General features: G+C 39.6%; 1 protein-coding gene across 1 annotated transcript; it reads right to left on the bottom strand.

The window, feature by feature from the left end:
* Positions 1–295: 295 nt before the first annotated feature.
* LOC141495242 (HUWE1-associated protein modifying stress responses 1-like) lies at positions 296–12,692 on the bottom strand. Its single transcript, XM_074196370.1, has 3 exons — positions 12,344–12,692; positions 11,652–11,732; positions 296–608 (listed from the first exon to the last, which is right to left on the bottom strand). Exons 1-3 carry the CDS (start codon positions 12,564–12,566, stop codon positions 319–321), a joined length of 594 nt encoding a protein of 197 aa, XP_074052471.1. The 5' UTR covers positions 12,567–12,692; the 3' UTR covers positions 296–318.
* Between the last annotated feature and the right edge of the window lie 6,412 nt (positions 12,693–19,104).

The following is a 19,104-nucleotide window of genomic DNA, read 5'->3' as shown; positions in this document are numbered from 1 at the left end:
GAGATAAAAAAATCCAATTAATTGAAAGAACAATGCAAATTCAGGAATACTATTTTCACTACCTGCTAACACACACTTGGCACAGAATATTTAGCTTAAAACAGCATTTGGATCATTAGAAAATTAGGTCTAACTGGCAATCTAAGAAGTTGTTTAACTAAGCTCTTAGTTAACATCCTATTAATATATTCCTAATAACACCTCAATGTCAATATATTTTAGCTTAATAGAAAAAAAAAAGACAACATTCCTAAATTCAACTCTGAGCAAGAAAAGAAGTCCAAACAAGTCATAATCATTTTTAGCAGAGAAATGTTTTTAAAAAGTTTTACCATGCAGAGCTATGGCTTCACGGAAGGGTTGCAAATCAGTCTCTACAGATGAGCTAGTTTCTGTTGAAGTAGCTCGATTAGGGGATACTACAGTTAGTCTTGGGGGAGCTCTAGAGTTTCGTGGAGGAGGAACTTTTCCACAGAGGAAGCTGATCAAGTCTTCTCTACGAATAGTTCTTCTGCGTTTTTTAACCCATGCTAACACATCCTTATTGCGACGCTGGTAGCCAATTTGAATTCCTAGATCAAAACTTCGTTGATGGGCATCCACGCTTTCTGTTTAAAAAAAAAAAGATATATATTTATCAGTTACTGTGTTTTTTTAATAAGGCTACAAAGTAAAAATTTTACAAATTGCTCAGATCTAAGAAACTGATTTCATATAATCAATGTTCTTTAAATGAATTGTCTTTAAACTTTAAAAAAAAACTATAAAGTGACTTGTGAATATATGACTACAAATAGTAGAACTTCATGATAAAAGCAATTAGATCTAAATCACACCCTTTTTTAAAAGACTGCCTGACTGAAAAAACTTTAAGCATATTAACATTTTCTGAATGATTAAAGTATTGCATATCTCCTTAAGCAGTAAAAGAAAAAATATGAAGAAATTTTCATAGAAAAAAAAATTTAAGTTAAGACATATTTTGAGTAGGCCAATTCTATTTCCTCACTGATAAGATCTTATTTTGTGATCAGGATTTTCTTCTTAAATCAGGTACAATCATAACAATTGTGTTCTAAAAACTTAATTCCCATCCACCCTCCCAATTCAATGAAATTATTGAAAATGATTCAAAAAAGTAAAAGTGTACCCCACTTTAAACAATAGGTACTTTTAAAAAAACTTTTTTAAATCAGATCCTAAGTATAGGTTAATTCATAATGCAATTTCAGAAACACATTCCCACAGATTTAACAGATCTAATAAAAAGCATACTCAACACAGCAAGGTTTGTGAAGGTAATTTTTTTTTAGGTTTTTGCAAGGAAATGGGTTTAAAGTGGCTTGCCCAAGGCCACACAGCTAGGTAATTATTAAGTGTCTAAGGCCACATTTGAACTCAGGTCCTCCTGACTCCAGGGCCGATGCTCTATCCACTGCACCACCTAGGACACCCCCAAGATACATTTTTAAAAAGGGGGGGGAAATGCTGATTTTTTTTGATAATAAAATATTAAACTTCAGGATGAAATGATTATTACATCTTTCTTGGAATCTAGGTACTTGACAACAATGTCAGCAGTCCCAGTCTCTAGTAGTCACTTCTAATGCTCATAGACTCAATAATCTAGAATACTGTCCTAAAATTTGTCAAATCATCTCCTCATTTTTCAGTTATCCACTTTGGTACTTCCTGCTGGTTCAGTAAAATGATCCTATTAACAGTCCTTTTGTATAGTTTCTCTAATAGTCAAGTATTAGAAAATCTTTAGTCACTGAAGTTTGTTTCCAAGTCTTAGACGCAAATTACGGATGCATTTCTAATCACTTAACTTATAAATAAAGCATATCTTACTGACCATTTTATAAAGTAAATAATTCTTTCATAAATTTTTATAAAATTCTTAATTTGTCATTTTCTTCCATTGCAGTTTCAAATCCTAAATTTGTTTTAAATCTAGGAAGAAAAAGATAAATGATTGACTAGTTGTGCTCTCAAATGGTAGGAAGTGCTTCCATTATTATAGCAAATCCCTAACTGAATAAGGAAATTTAGCAGCATGTGGAAAATGAATATATATATATATAGTATATATATATATATATATATATATATCACTCAATAACAAAAAAAAAAAAATTCTCCCATCATAACGAGTTAGATCCTTATGAAATACAATGAACAAAATGCAGAATTATTCCATATGCTATGAGGTCAAAGTCACTATGTGGGTTAGTTTTGTTACAGATAAGAGTTCACATATTAAAAAGAGTGAAAAAGGGGCAGCTAGGTAGAGTGCAGTGGATAGAACACCGGCCCTGGAGTCAGGAGTACCTGAGTTCAAATCCAATCTCAGACACTTAATTACCTAGCACTGTGGCCTTGGGCAAGCCACTTAACCCCACTGCCTTGCAAAAAAAAAAAAAAAACTAAAAAAAAGTGAAAAGCCAGAGAGGATATACATACATACATGATATAAGTATATGGAAACTGAGGATATATCTATATACGTGTGTAATATATGGAAAAAATAGTAAACAAGGACTATCATCTAAGAAACAAAAATGTAAAACAGCAGAAGAAAAACAAACATGAATATCATGTAAAACATTTCTCTAAGTTCATAGCTAGATCAGGAGGGATAAATAATATATATTAAGTGTAAATAGTCCTAAGTGTATTATTTTAATCCTCGTTTTGTTTTTAAATCATTGAGTTTGCTCCTAATAAAATTTTATTGTTAAAAAAAAAATGGTTTTTGCCTGTACAATTCAGAAAAGAGTCCACTGAAACAAATTTCAGGCCCCCAAAATAAACAGGTTAATTGCACCTAAAGATACATCATAAAAATGAATATAATGGTCAATTATGCTTCCAATAAGAATACAAGAGAAAACAGACAAATTAAAGCAGTTAGCAAGAACATATACTTTCACATAATTGACACAGAGAAATGCTTAAAGCCCTATGATTAGAGGAAGAGGCAGTAGCCATAAAAAAACAAGAAAGTGAAATCATGCTACAAACCTAAGAGTGCTGCATTGCACCCCATTTCACCTGTTTGACTTCTAACATATTAAAAGAAGGGAAAGCCACTGACCCAGAGCAGTCAAGATGCTTGAGCCTACACTGAAAAAATCTTTTGAATCAAGCTCATAACTAGAGTAGTCTACACTCCCATTTTCACTCCTCACTCTCTCCTCTCCTATTAAGCATCCTCACTCTCTCCTCTCCTATTAAGCATTCTTCAATGGTTATGGGCAAAAGATAATTCAGGAGGAATATATTTTAAAAGGAACTGAATGGAGAGAAGACTAGTCAGATAACAGCATTCCAAGAATAAAAATCAGAACAGAGAAACAAATTTTATCAACTAAGATATGCAGAACAAATATGCAACAAATTTGGACAGTCCAAAGTATAAGATGAAGCAAAGAAATATATACTTACAAACCACAACAAAAATGAAAAACAAAATTTCATATAAACCAAACTGAGAAAGACCAAGAAAGTGGTTTAAAAAGCACAACACTGAAGATTCTAGGTAAAGGAATTTTATTTTGATTGTAGGACATAAAAAGTAAAATTTCCAAACAACAAAGATCATAATGCAATCATACAGATTTAAAGACATAATTTAAAATGTTTCACTGGTTGAAGCTATGGATTAATTTTGAATCCTTATTAGAATACTAGGTCAGTCACTTTAGTTCAGAAATTTATCTTAAATCCCTGCTACCCTCCCCTATAACATGAAGCTAAGTAAAGAAGTCTCCAGAAAACATACAAAGTTTCAGAAATACAATATACAAAAGCATAGAGTCGGTTATGTCTAAGATGCAGAGTAGTGCAAAGATGGTCTTATTTCCAAAAATTCTCTAATTTCAGTCTTTTCCCTAAGCAACAGTTAAGTCTAAAGCATGGGAGGGAAATAAAACTTTTAAATTATAAACTTTAATGCATTACTGTTTTAAAATATTCTTTCTTATCCTATCCAATTTAGAAGGCATAGTAATGTTTATTTGTGGTTTTAGATGGTCTAAAATAAATTCATTGTCTCCTTAGTATGAGATATCAACTACCTACATGAAGAGTAGTCAGAGTAGTAACTCACACTAACTCACATTGAACAGTAAGATTTACTAAAGATTTCATTCACAACAACCTTGTGAGATACATAGTTTAAGAATTATTACCACCATTTTGCAGAAGAGGAAACTAAGACTCAGAATAGTTATGTAACTGATTTTGGAGGGCACTCTCCTAACAGAGACAGAATTTGAACATAGATTCTCCAAGTTCCAGACCAATAATTTTTTGTTGTTGCTCAGATGATTTTTTATAACAATTCAGGGTCCAAAAAAGAGACACTGAACCCTAGGATTCAAAAATCAGTTTCAAAAGCCAAATCCTACTCCCTCTTTGAATGCCATAAGCAAATTGTAACTCCTAATCTGGGAAATCTATGACAATTCTATCAGCTCTCAACAATAATTAAGTATATCCACAGAGCTTCAGGGAGTATTAGTACTGAAGAGTATGCTGGAGTCAGCTGGAAAAGGCTACTATTACATTTTCATAGTGAGCATTTACACCTCAGAATTGAACTAATGCTACAAATTAGGGTTTGGTTTATTGTTAATTGTCTGGACTGAAGTCATGAAGTTAATGTTAATGCAGATTACTACAGGTTCAGTTTTTTGCCCCAAGAGCCAATTGTTTAAACATTTACTAGCATACATGTGCTGGTATCAAAAACTAACTTTCCTGGGGCCAAAGCCCAAGTGTCATGAAAAATGAAAGTTTGGCCCAACTCTAACAGTACCATTTATTTTCATATATTCAGATTTTTCTTATTAAAAGTAAATGGATTCATTAAAGTTATTTCAGATCAGTTATAGTCCACATTTCAATACAACAGTATTTATGTCAGTAGTTCCACTGAAATTTGAGAACAAGAGACTATTTAAAATTTAAAAATTATACTATACCATCTCTGGGAGCAGCTAAGTAGAGCAGTGGATAGAACACCAGCCTGGAGTCAGGAGGATCTGAGTTCAAATCCAACCTCAGACACTAAATTACCTAGCTGTGTGACCTTGGGCAAATCACTTAACCCCATTGCCTTAAATTAAAAAAAAAAAATTATACCATCTCAAGAATATTTTTAGTTTGATCAAAAAAAATCTTTTTTTTTTTCCAGGTTTTTTTGCAAGGCAAATGGGGTTAAATGGCTTGCCCAAAGCCACACAGCTTAGGTAATTATTAAGTGTCTGAGACCAGATTTGAACCCAGGTTTGACTCCAGGGCCGGTGCTTTATCCACTGCGCCACCTAGCCGCCCCTAGAAGACAGTCTTTCAAGTTCAGCAATAACAGATTGCAAAGAAGCAGAGCCCAACCCAAACAAAATTAATTATAGCCAAACAGTGATTATTAAAATTTGAGTTATCAATGTAGCTGTCCACAAAGGAGAAAAAGCTTTCTTCAGATTCACCCCAATTAAGATTTTTATAAAAAATGTTTTCTATCCACCCTACTTTAAGTATTAATTAACCATAAAGAAAGAATAACTAAGGAAAGCAGTCTTTACTAATTTCCTCCAAGGGAATAATCCCCTATAGACGTCTACAATCTGATGACTGCTTTTAAATCCTACCTAGAATGTCAAATTATATAAGTAGACACTATTTTTAAACTCCTATCATGACTAGTAGTGCATAGAAGACTGAGAAATCAGATTCAAGTCTTGTCTATATACTATAGATAGCTGTGTGACCATGAAGAAATCACTCAACCTTTCAGTGTCATAAGGCAAATTTAAAACCTTATTACAAGGAGATAGCCAGATCTGCATAGATACATCAGAAAAGTTCCTTTGCACAAATTAAATTAGAAGTCCAAACCCCCACCCCAACCCAAAATAAAGTTTCTTCTCCAATAGTCAAATGTTTATTCGTGAATTGATAAATAATAGTTATATATTATGTATATTATGCATACACATAAACACGTGTATATGTGCAGATATAGATATGGTGAGTAGGATTTTCTTGCTTATCAAAGAATGCAGACCATCTGCCACCTTCCTTGAAGTTCTAGAAATACTCCAATAGCTGAATTAGCACTTATAGAGCCTAGGTACTAAAACTCAGGTCTGATTGGTTTCACTAATGCCTCAACAATAATAATTTCATGCCTCAACAGCACTGAGTTCTTTCCTCAGAGCAATAAATATGGAAAGCAAAGCCCCAGAGTTATTTATTAAGTGTCATAGTAAACATTCAACATCAATTCTCTTGATTCCAAGTCTCCCACCTGGTTGCCTCTCAATAAAATCTATGGGAGTGGCAAAAATAAAACAAGAATAGTAAATACCCTATATATTGCGCACAACTTAAGACTTTAGAACATCACACTGTCTTCTCATAAGTAAATTAGATATCTCATAGGTGAATTAGATAAAATCCAAAAAGGGGGGCGCCCACCCACCCCACGGACCTACTATAAAACACAATTAACTTTAATAAAAATATCCAATTAAAAACTGACTCCCCCAAACTTATAGGACAGATAAGGCTTTTCCCCTAATTTTCAGCACAGATTATCTAAGAAGATGCTAACTTAAGACTCTGTTTATAAAAACTGTTTCTTTAAAGTCTTAAACTTAGATAGTAATATCACATGAATGTTAATGGTTTATTAATCTAGAAAACCATTTAGAGGGATGCGAAATTTTACAACTATCTAGATAGACTTTACAAAGTTTTCCTGACCAAACGTCCATTAAGCATGCACTCTCCCCTCTATCTGACCTTCAGAATCTTAAAGTTCTTTAGTTGGCTTCTTCATATTTTTTTTTGGTTTTTTTTTTCCAAGGTAAATGGGGTTAACTGGCTTGCCCAAGGCCACCCACAGCTAGGTAATTATTAAGTGTCTGAGGCCAAATTTGAACTCAGGTACTCCTGACCCCAGGGCCAGTGCTCTATCCACTGCGCCACCTAGCTACCCTTGGCTTCTTCATATAAAGGCTATAACAAAATGGCCAGTAACTCAAAAAATACATGACTTGGAGGAAAAAAAAATACCTAAGAACATTTCCTGATCATTATCTTCTAAATGCTTCTAACTTCTGTACAGAATGTTTACAGTTCTGAAGAAAAGCCCTAAATATATAAATATATAATTTATGTTATAGAGTAGCAGAATACAAATACTCTTCTCCCCAATAACCCTAGCCAGAGAGAATCTCTTGAACAAGATGAAAGCTCCTAGACTATTACACTAACAGGATTTACAAATAGTTTGGACTAGATAAATGCTCATATATCAGTCATGGTACAAAGGAAAAAAGTTTGATGAAGCAGAAAGTGAAAGGAACAGAGCTGGAATTCTAGCTCTACTTAAAATGTGGTCCTAGGCAATAAGATACACAAATTTATAGCTAAAAAGAGCCTCAAGGACACTTACCCAATTTTTGTCTTTACAATTAAAAGAAATTGAGACCCAAAGGAGCATTGAATTTGAACCCAAGTCTCCTGGCTATGGAGCTAGTGTTCTTTTCACTATAACATGCTGTCTCTGGTCATCTCTAAATTTTAGGAAACTATAAATCAAGAGGTATATCCACTAAGAGATTTCTCTCAAAGTACCAAGTAGTAGCCAGGATTCACTAAACTATCAGAACCAGTTTGAGATATGGAAAATTCGGAATGACCCTTCCCAAAAAATTAAATAAACAAAATTAAAAGAACATTAAATAAAACTTTATGAGAAGCTATTCTAGATAAGGAGTTAGCAACTTAAATCATTTAACAGCCACAGAAACCCCCTCCCCAAAATCATTTTCAAAGCCAGAGTCAGCACATTAACAAACTAGCCCCAAAAACCAGAGTATAGGCAAGGACTGAAAGAGTCCCCCAGGTCTTATTTTATTCTGATTTCCTCCAAAATTTTATGAAAGGAGATTGAGGGGGAGACCCTAAATACAGCACTTTGGTGACTATTTCCAATCAGGTGAACTCTCCAGCCATTACACTGGGAATTGACCAGAGTAGTCATGGATGATAGAACAGCTGGGGGGGGGGGGGGGAACCAGCCCATTATCTCAACTGATAAAAGTAGGGTCAAAAAATAGGGAGGATTCAAGATAGAAAAAAGGAAATAAGATTCTTAATACCACCAACATTTGAAAGATGAATAAATCATCAAAAAAATTGGGGGGGGGGGGGAGAACTATTCATTCCCAAGATTCAAACACATTTCTATCTTTAACAACCACCAAAAATCCCTATCCTGCCAGGAACAGAATGAAAGTACAGAATCAAAGTACTCTCTAAGTTCCTCCTAAATACTGAACACCAACAATGTCCTAGGCCTAGATCTTCAAAAATATAGAAAAACTTGATAACTTATTTTCTAAATGTTATGAAATGAGAACAAATATTAATAGCTATTCAGAAAAATACTGGATTTCATTAGAAGCAAGAAGCCAACAGTCAGAATTTTCCTGTACCTTTAAGAAGGGATTAATAGTAAGTACAGAAGGAATGTTCTTGGAGCAGGAGCTCCAACCCTTTGCATACACAATCACTGTCATCAAATCAGCTGGTTGAACTGGTAACCAACCAACATCTTGTCAGCCCCTTAAAGGGACCCCTCAGATTTACCTCCATCTTAAAAGTTCTCAACTTCATTTTAGAAAATAGTAAATAGGAATGCCCAAAGTACCCCAAATGTATCACTTTTCATCATTTTATACTAAATATAATCCTACAGCTTAACAGTTTCTAATATTAAACCAGTGACTTTTCAAAATGTTGTCTAGGAATCATCCTGGAAGTCCCCCCAAAACCCTTTCGGGAGTCCTCAAAGTTTAAACTACCTTCATAACAATACTAAGATATTTTCATTTCTATTATGATTATTTAGATGAAATTCACATATACAAAAGTTTTAAGAGAATAAAAGGATCCTTAGAGCAGAAAGTATGAAAACTACTATATTAAAGGACTGTATGTTCCTTCTTTTATTTGGTAGCTACACTTCAATCCAGGGCAGCTGGTGGCACAGTGAATAAAGAAGTACCAGCTAGAGTCAGGGCTCATCTTCTTCAGGTCAAATCTGGTCTCAGACAACTTACTGTTGTATACTGTGTGACTGACCTTGGGGACAAGTCACTCAGCTTAATTGCTTCAGTTTCCTTTTCTGTAAAATGAAGTAGAGAAGGAAAGGAAACCACTCCAGTACTTTTTTGCCAAGAAAATCCCAAAGTGTCAACACAACTTTTGATATTTAAAATAGTTTACTTGATTACTTGTCTAATAATGCTATAGCACAGTATGGTTGAAAAAAAAAAAAAACGCATCAGGTTGAAAATAAAAAGGCCTAAGTTCAAAACCTAAAACCCAAGAGTGTCCTCAAGTGTAAAATGAGAAGTGTCTTACACCTTGAGGATTGCATCCATTCCTAAATCCATGACCCTATCATCTTTTTTTTATTCCCTTTTTTTTTGCAAGGCAAATGGGGTTAAGTGGCCTGCCCAAGGCCACACAGCTAGGTAATTATTGTCTGAGACCGGATTTGAACCCAGATACTCCCGACTCCAGGGTCAGTGTTTTATCCACTGCGCCACCTAGCCGCCCCTCATCTTTTTTTTAAAAAGCATCACTGCTTTATAAAAGGTTGTTCAAAAAGTTTTTTTCAAAAAACCTCATATAACATCTTTTAAAAAATGATTACAATTGATGATCATTACTGGCAAATTTCATAAATAACATCCTACATCTCCATGTTTAAATTGATAAAGGTAAATGTTTTAACTATGTTCACAAGCAGAAACCATATTAACAAGAAACCTTATTACACTCCACTACTACAGTATAGTCATAAAAAAATACTAAAAAAAAATACTAAAAATGTAATGTTTTTGAAACAAAAATAACTTCTTCCTTGGCAAATTTTCCATTTTTTTATAGGTAAGGAAACCACTCAAGTAGACTTTTTAGTAATAATATTCAAGAAATTTGGGTGCCTCAATGTCTGCGTGAAATGTTCATGTTTATGTTCTAGAATTTAAGCAGCATTAACATGAAGTGTCATTTTTCACCAACTTTTCATTTTTCTTTTTTAGTACTGATACATCAGTTTAAATGATGTTAAGCCAACTGCACTTCTAAAATAATTTAAAATTCAGATCTCTGGCCTTTTTCCAAATCAGTGAAATTGTGTTTTTATTATGCCTCACAACTTTTTCAAAGTTAAAGCCCTTTCTTGTACCTATGTATTCTTTCAAATCACCACAATGACAGCCAAAGGGAAAGCAAAATTCGAGCATTGATTAGGTTAAACATGGCACTTAGAAATGGAAATTTATTAGTTTTATCACTTGTCTCAGCCACTAGCAGACAAAATAAATCCTATCCCCCTAAAAACATTACTCTATTCAACCTTTTAGAATTAGTGGTGGAAAAGGAAACCACGTGAAAAATTCAGAGACAAAACAAGCTTTTACCAACATTACTGTTACCTATGAGTTCATGTCACCCATGTTATACTGAACATTGGAAACAAGAAATCAATATGGAAAACACACTTGTAGCTTCCATTTCTTATTTTTGCACAACAACCTACCTAGATGTTCTATGTATACAAAAAATGTCATTAATGCTGTACCTTTAAGAAGGGATAATAGTAAGTACAGAAGGAATGTTCTTGGAGCAGGAGCTCCAACCCTTTGAATACACAATCGCAGTCATCAAATCAGCTGGTTGAACTGGTAACCAACCAATTTTATCTTTTAAAGCATCAAGTAGGGGTGGCTAGGTGGTGCAATGGATAGTGCACCGGCCCTGGAGTCGGGAGTACCTGGGTTCAAATCCGGCCTCAGACACTTAACAATTACCTAGCTGTGTGGCCTTGAGCAAGCCACTTAACCCCATTGCCTTGCCAAAAAAAAACCTGAAGCATCAAAGTAGATGATTCCTGAAGGCACCTTTGAAATTCATAAATGTCTCATCACTTGGCTTACAAACCTTTTTCAACCAAAGTACATCTTTTTTTATTTCCAAAATCAGTGTTGGTATAAAATGCAATTACTTCTTTGCTAACTACAGCAATAGAATTAATGACCCATGGACAGGCTTTAACGTCAAAGGTGTATTATGCAAAAATCACAAATATCAAAATGTTTATAAATCAGTGTTAAGACTGCCTACCAAAGCCTTGCACCCAAGTATGAAGGAGACCGAAGAAGTAAATTTCGACTTATTTGGAATATTTTAAGGCAGTGAACTATCATCTAGACTCGCACGTAACTAATCAACCATCTCCTGTTTTCAGAGAAGACAGCTACAAGTATTCCCATCATGGCCATGACACACAAAAAAAAAAAAAAACAAACAAAAACCCTGGAAACTGCTTCCCTTCCTATTTTTCCGCCTCACGACATTTAATGACAACTCTATTGAGCATAATTTCGGAACGTCAGGACTCTGGGGTTAGTCACCTAAGCAATTACCCCTTTGGCTGTAAACAAGCTCCTCGCACATGGAGGCCGCCGGGCCCGGCCCTGCCCGGCCCCGGCCCGGCCCGGCCGCGCGGCCCCAGACACACTCCCCTCCTCCGCCCGGGAGGGAGGCCCAGGTCTCTTTACCTTTGTAGAGGTTGGTAACGGCAGTGGCTGCATTTTGGAAGGGGACCCAGAGGGACAGTCCTTGCTGCTGACATACTCGATCTAGAGAGACACAGAAAGACAGGGTTCGGGAGTCAGCGGCTCGGAACGGCCATGTTAGGTTTCGCCATTTTGTTCGGGGGGCTCCGAGCCCGTCGGGCCGCGGGCGGGCCGGTGGCGGAGCCCTCCCGGGCGGCCGCGGGTCGGCGCGGCGGGCCGCGGGGGCCGCGAGGCGGGGGAGGCCCGGCCCGACCCCGGGCGGCGGCCCCTCCCTCGGCCCCGGCTCACAATAGCGCCGGCCCTTCCTTCGCCATTTTGTGGCCGGCGTCTCCGCCTCCTCCCCCGCTCCCGGCGGTGGCAGCGGGCCCGGCCCGGGCCGCGGGGGGGGGGGGAAGGCGCCGGCTTCCGGGCCGGCGGCGGGGGGGGGGGGGCAGGCCCCGGCACGGGGAGCCCCCCCGGGGGGGCCCCTCCCCGCCCCCATCCCGGGGCCCAGCTTCGCCATCTTGGGCCGGCCCGGAAGGCAGGGCTTCCCCACCCCGGCCCCACCCCTCGGGCCCCCCGCCCGGGCTCCCCTCCCCCTCCGGGGAAGCCGGGGTCAGAGGGGGGCGCCGGGGGCCGCTCCGCCATCTTGTGCGCCGGGGGGCGTCCCGGCGCCCCTCCCCGCGGCCCCTCACCTTTGTAGAGCTGGGCCACGGCGGTGGCCGAGTTCTGGAAGAGGTGCCACAGCTTCTGCTGCTTGTGCTCGGGCTGCGCGGCCGCCGCCTCCTCCTGCAGCTCGGGCGGCAGCTGCTCCTCCTGCTCGGCCTCGGCCAGGCACTGCCGCTCCCACTTGGTGAACCAGTGCTCCGGCCCGTGCTCCTGGATCTCGGCCTCGCCCTCCTCCTTCTTGTCCTCCATCCTCCTCCCTCCGCGCCGCCGCCTCTTCCTCCTCGTCCTCGTCGTCTGGCGGGCTGGCGGCGGGGCCGGGCGGCCGGCGGCTCTCTCTGCCCTCCACCCCGGGGCCTCGGGCGCCTCCCCACCCCCCCGGCCCCGCGCTCACCACGCACCCCACCCCCTCAGCCCCAGCCGGGCCCGCCGGAGGGCCGGGCCGCCGCCGGGGAGACGAGCGCCGCCACAACCGCCGCCGCCGCCGCCGCCGCCCCTCCGCGGCCCGCCGGGCCCGCTCCTACCGCCCCCCCATGGCGCCGCGGCCGCCGCTGCCCGCCGGCTGCCCCGCGCTCACAGCCCCTGCCTGCGCCGCGGAGCCCGCACCGAGAACTGAGGAACGCGGCGGCGGCGGCGGCGGTGGTGGCGGCGGCGGCGGCGGCGGCTGCTTCGCTTCCCCCTCGTCTCCTTCCTCCCCCCGCCCCGCGCCCCCCTCCCCCGCCCACATGCTGACAGGAGAAGGTGCCGCCCACCTCTCCCCCCTCCCCTTCCCCGGGTCCCACCCGCTTCCGGGCCCCCATTGGCTGGCCTCGCCTCGTTCCGCGCGCCGGCCCTCCCGATCCCCAGCGATGATTGGCGCAGGAGAGTGTCCGTCGTGACGTGGCCGAGCCTGGGAGTGGCGGAGAGGGAATGTCATAAAGGGTGAAGAGCGCAGGAGCGAGTGGGGGGAAGCGGGCGAAGAAGCAGAAGGAGGAGCCAAGAGTGGTTGCATCCGCAAAAAAAAAAAAAAAAAAAGAGCTAGAAGAGGCGAGTGCGCGTGCGTGCTTGCGCTCTGCCCGGAGCTGCCTGGCAGCGGGCTCTTAGCCTTGGCTGTGGGGCTCGAGCCGAGGCGTCACGTGTTTCGGTGCAGGAGCCGCGCCCGGCTGGGACCTCCTTTAGAGGAGGACCGGTTCTAGCCCGTATCATTGGCTCCCAGCGCGCAGACCCACCTCTCCCCATGGGTCCCAGGTTGCATCACGTACCCCTTTTCTCACATCATTGTTTATCCCTTCTATCCCACACCGACGCGAGAGCAGCAGCACCTGCAGCAGCCCAGCAGCCCGGCTGAAGGAACACTCCTCTGCGACCATCCCTGGGTGGACCACAATCTGAGTGTGTCAGTGGAAGCATAGAATCTCCAAGAATTGGGAAGGAATTAAAGGATTATGTAATGGGAAGTCCCACCCAGGTGCACCATCACCCCGGGCTGCCTCGGTCACCGGAAATTGACCGACAGCCGTAATTGTTTTAAAAAGTTATTTTTATTGTGCAAAAGTCTGGTTCCTAAAGAGTTCCATCCATTCGTCTTAGTCCTGTCCTCTAGGGTCAAACAAAATTTATTCAATATTAAGCGCTTAGTGTTCTAGACACTGGGGACATAGAGGTTAAAAAAAAGCAAATGCCACCATCCGCGCCATCAAGAAGCATAGAAAATCCAAAAAAAAAGAATAATCTTTCTTTAGGGATGGAATGTATACAAAGGAAAGCTCCACACAACAGTTCTCCAAATATTTGAAAAAGAAAGTATTTAGGGGAGAAGGGAGGGAATGGAGAGCAGAAAACGATTGATGGAAGAACAGATGCCTGAGCTGTTCTGAAGGGTTTCCACCTGAAAGATGGAGATAAGGGAATGCATTCCAGGCGCGGGGAATGATTGGTGACAATGTTAAAAGAATGGGAAATGACACGTTAAGAATATCTTAGCTGGACCGTGGAGTGTGGGACAGAGAATCACGTAAAATTAAAGCTAGTTGAAACCAGATGTGAAGATCTTAAATGCAAGGTTGAGGAGTTTATTCTTTATACCTTTTTTGTGTGTCCCAAATTCCTTTGGCAAACTGGTGAAGCTTATGGAGCTCTTTTCAGATTGTTTTTAATGCATAAAATCAAATACTTAGAACTAAAAAGAAACTAGTAAAAATAATTATGTAACTTTAACCCTGCCTAAATTTACTGACCTTGGACCTCAAATTACTAATGTACCTGTTATAGAGACATTATAGAACCACTATTATGGAGACACTGTAGAACCACTAAACATTTTTGAGCCTAGGAGTGGTAGGGTCAGACCCATTCATGAGGAAAGATTATTTTGGTATCTTTATGAAGAACAGATTGGAGAAAGGAAAGATTGGAAACAAGGAAACCAATTGCTGGTTATTACAATATTACTTTAAGTAAATGCAAAGAACTTTTCAAATGGATATGAGGTGATAAGGTAGAATAAGCCAGATTCAGTGACTCATTGATGAGGTATAAGTATGAGGTAGGGAAATAGAAATAGAAAAAAATAATCATTCCAAAGCTTAAATTTGGCTGGGGGGGGGGGTGGTAATCAGTATGTTGAATTTATGTTGCCATCAGGTGAAATTGCCCAGGAGATAATTGAAACAGGAGTCAGATTTGGTAAACAGATTTGGTAGAGAAATTATCCCTTAATCAACGGAGAAAATGTGAAGAAAGAAAGGAGGCATACTTAGAGCCTTAGGAGACAACTACACTAAGTAGGTTGAAGGAGGATGGAAATACAGATGGAAACAGTTAGACATTTAGAAGGAAATAAAAGAACCAAGACAGAATCCAAGTTGGAAGAGAGTATCCGGGAAGAGGAGATGATCAACAATGTCAAATGCTATAGAAAATTGCAAAAAAGAAAATACTTGAGGGGAAGACATAGGATTTAGCAGTTAAGATATAGACTTTTGAAAGAATAACTTCAGGATAATAGTGACCCTCAATGGATAGAATTTAAAGGATTAGAGGGTAGTGAGGTAGATCCAGCAAATAGAGACTCCTTTTTCTAGGGATTTAATACTGAAGGAGATGATAAGGGTCAGTATCAAGGAGAAAGTAGGGTCACAAGAACTTTTTTAAGAATAAAGCAATCTGAATATATATATATATATATATATATATATATATATATATATGACAGTAGATGGGAAAATATGACAGATGGGAGTTAGGAGCAGATTGAACAGAATAAATCTAATTCTTCCATAAGAAGCTCCCTCTGAAAACTATACAGCTATTATGCCCCAATAAGTCTTCTCTTCTCCAAGAAAGCAGGCTCTTCCCTCCCTTCCTCTATCACCTGCCTAAAGGAGTAGAGGCATTGTTTGCCAGGGAGTTACAAGCCTTTGTAGCAGTCAGATTTTATTATCTTTATTTTTTTTGGTTTATTTTTTTTCTTGGTAATTGTTGCAAAGGGAATTTCAAATGTTTGGTCTAAGAAGTCTAAGATTAATACCCCCTCAAGATGACTGTGAAGCTCAAATGAGATAATATATGTAAAATGCTTTGTAAATCTTAAAAAGCATTATATAAATGTTAGCTCTCATCTATGTTTTTAAAGAGCTTCAGTAGAGGCTTAAGGAAAGACCCAATGGAATCTCTACTCACTGAGAAGGAAATCATTGGGAAAACAGTCTCAAAATGTTAGACTAAGCTGTGTGCACTTAAATGGGGTTAGGGTAGGAGGTAACCCCTAGCATTCTCCTGCCCTTGCTCTCCAATTCCCCTGTATTCTTTTTTTAACTAAGAAATGTGATACAGTGGAAAGATCACTAAACAGAGCCAGAAACAGACCCAAATTGGAGATTCAGTTCATCCACTTGCTATCTTAAAATCACTTCACAAGTCATTTAATTAATCTATAATCTAAACTAATTTTCTCATCAACTGAGGGATTTAGCCTAGAAGGAGTCTGAGGTTTCTTCCAGCCCTGATGTTCTCTGATTCTTCACAGATTTCCCTTTCAGATCTAACAAGAAAGCCGCTTGACCCTAATCCAAACCCTTTGCCAATACAATCATATGGTTTTTATAATATCTCCATTCAGAGTTTCATTATCCTCAATAGTGTATTAAAAAATCTTATCTCAAAAAACTATATTATGAATTTTATTAAGGAGATTACTATATTGGCTGTAGTATCAGAGGACCTGGATTCAAATTCTACCTCTGATGGTAGTGTAATCTTGTATGATCTATCTACCTTTATGATCTTTTTTTTTAGGGTTTTTTTTTTTGCAAGGCAAATGGGATTAAGTGGCTTGCCCAAGGCCACACAGTTAGGTCATTATTAAATGTCTGAAACCGGATTTGAACACTGTGCCACCTAGCCACCCCGACCTTTATGATCCTGAGCAAATCATTCTTCCTAGGCCTCAGTTTCCTCATTTATAAAATGAGGTTTGACTAAATGACCCCTGAGACTCATTTCAGCTCTAAATCTGTAATAGAAAGAATGAAAGAAGAGTATGTTCAAGGTCCAGTCTTGACTACAGAAGACTAATGATAAAACAAATCTCCCTTCTTTGGAGGAAATGATGTAGCAATACATATACCATCAGACCCCCAAACCCATCAGTGAATTAGGGGGATGTCTACCCCAAGCATATGAAGACTTTCCCCAGTGCAATGGGCATATGAGAACAATTTGTTCCAACAACCCTGAAGGTGGATGAAGCAGGCATTGTGGAGTACTGAGAGCTTGGTCAGACATCAAAAACATCAAGGTTATCATCTATGTGTATCCTGGGCCATTGCCAATCATTCTGACTTTTGTCTTCTCATTGTACTTAAATGACTGAAGAGAGGGTGAAGTTGACAACTCTGTGTAACTGGTTCACTTAAATCCTATTCAAAGCAAATCAACTCATCATTCCTTGATATCATTAGTCCTCTCTCAAAAATGAAAGATGAACCAAAAGAATATTTCAGACGCCCTTATAAAAGAGTATTCTAGAGTTAGGGAGTTGTTGTTAGGATGTAATAGTAATATAGCAAATGAAAAAGGGCAGACATTGGACCTATGATTTCATTGACATAGGGAACAACTTATAGTCTTAGAGTAGTGAGCAAAACACTGAGTGGTCAACTAACTTACCCAGGGTCACACAACCAGTATGTATCAGAGGTAAGACTTGAACCCAGGTCTTCCTGACTTCACGTCCAGCTCTATATCCACAAAGTCATGCTGTTTCACAACAAACAAAAGATTTGTGTGTGTGTGTATGTGTGTGTGTATACGAATAAAACATTTTAAAGTATTTATATTTTGTTTTTTAAAAAATAATTCATTTGAACATTGGAGTTCAGTACATATGTTCAGTATGTAAGACATTCTGGAAATAGTGGCCTAAAGACTTACAGAGTCTATTATGCTACATGATGGAAGTATTCTGACATCCTCCCACACTGATTCAATTAGATTACTTTTCATCAGATTGAATCTACTGTGAGAATGAGCCATCACTGAAGTCCCCATTCCCCACTTTACCTAAAGAAAAACTCTTTGGGAAATCACAAATGGTTACAATCATTTTCAACAACCTGAGGATAAAGTTTGGGGGTAATAAGAAACAAAGACAGTGGCATCAGTGAAGTTTATTCTCTTCTCCAAAAATATACTAAAGTTTTGCTTCTGAAGCTTTTTTTTTTTGGTTTTTGCAAGACAATGGGGCTAAAGTGACTTGGCCAAGGTCATACAGCTAGATCAATTTGGATTTGAAATCAGGTCTTCCTGACTCAGGGCCTGTGCTCTAGCCACTGTGTCATCTATCTGCCCCATGAAGCTCCCTTTTTAAAAAAAAAAAAATTATCTTCCTTCCAACTTCTTTCTTCTAAAGACTCATATGTACTCTATATAATCCTGCTTCCAACTCTGCATTGTCTTATTGATTTTTTCCCCCTCTTCTCAGACCATTCTCTCCTCCCTAGGGACAGCTAGGTGGTGCAGTGGCTAGAGCACTGGCCTTGGAGTCAGGAGGACAGAACTTTGAATGTGGCCTCAGATATTTGCCATTTACTAGCCATGTGACCTTGGGCAAGTCACTTAATCCTGATTGCCTCACATCCAGGACCATCTCCAGTCATCTTGATTCAAATCTGGCCACTGGACCCAAATGGCTCTGGAAGAGAAAAGTGAGACTGGTGACTTAATACAGCACCCCTCACTCAAATCCAATTCATGTGTTTGTCATGTCATCACTTCCCTGATGGTGTGATCTTCTTCGAAAATGAAAGACAAACATTATTATTTTCTTCACCTATATGTCCACTACCCCAGTTTTGATTCTCTCATCAGTATAGTGAAGTCTCACCTGGACTATTAATAAGTGTTTCAATAAACATTTATTAAGTTCTAAGTATTGGGGATATCAGGAAATGTAAAAGGGAATCCCTGTCTTTTATAATGCCACTCTATGATGTAGGGTGGTATAAGTCTTATCCCTATTTTACAGAGGAAAAAACTGACATGTAGAGGTTTAAGTAACTTCCCTATGATCATAAAGCTAGTAAATGTTTTGGATAGTATTTACACTCAGACTTCCTGATTTCAATACTACTGCTCTTTCCATCTGTCCTAGATACCTCTTCTATGGTAATAGTCTTCTAATTGGTTTCCCTAGTTTCAGACCCTCTTGTTAGCAATTCATTCGATACAGAATTAGCAAAATAATCTTCCTAAATCACAAATCTGACTTTATCATTCCCTTCCTCATAAATAATCAGTGACTCCTTCAGAG

The sequence above is a fragment of the Macrotis lagotis genome, chromosome 8 (assembly GCF_037893015.1).
Source record: "Macrotis lagotis isolate mMagLag1 chromosome 8, bilby.v1.9.chrom.fasta, whole genome shotgun sequence".
Classification (NCBI taxonomy): Eukaryota; Metazoa; Chordata; class Mammalia; order Peramelemorphia; family Peramelidae; genus Macrotis; species Macrotis lagotis.
This window is presented reverse-complemented; position numbering and strand designations above follow the sequence as displayed.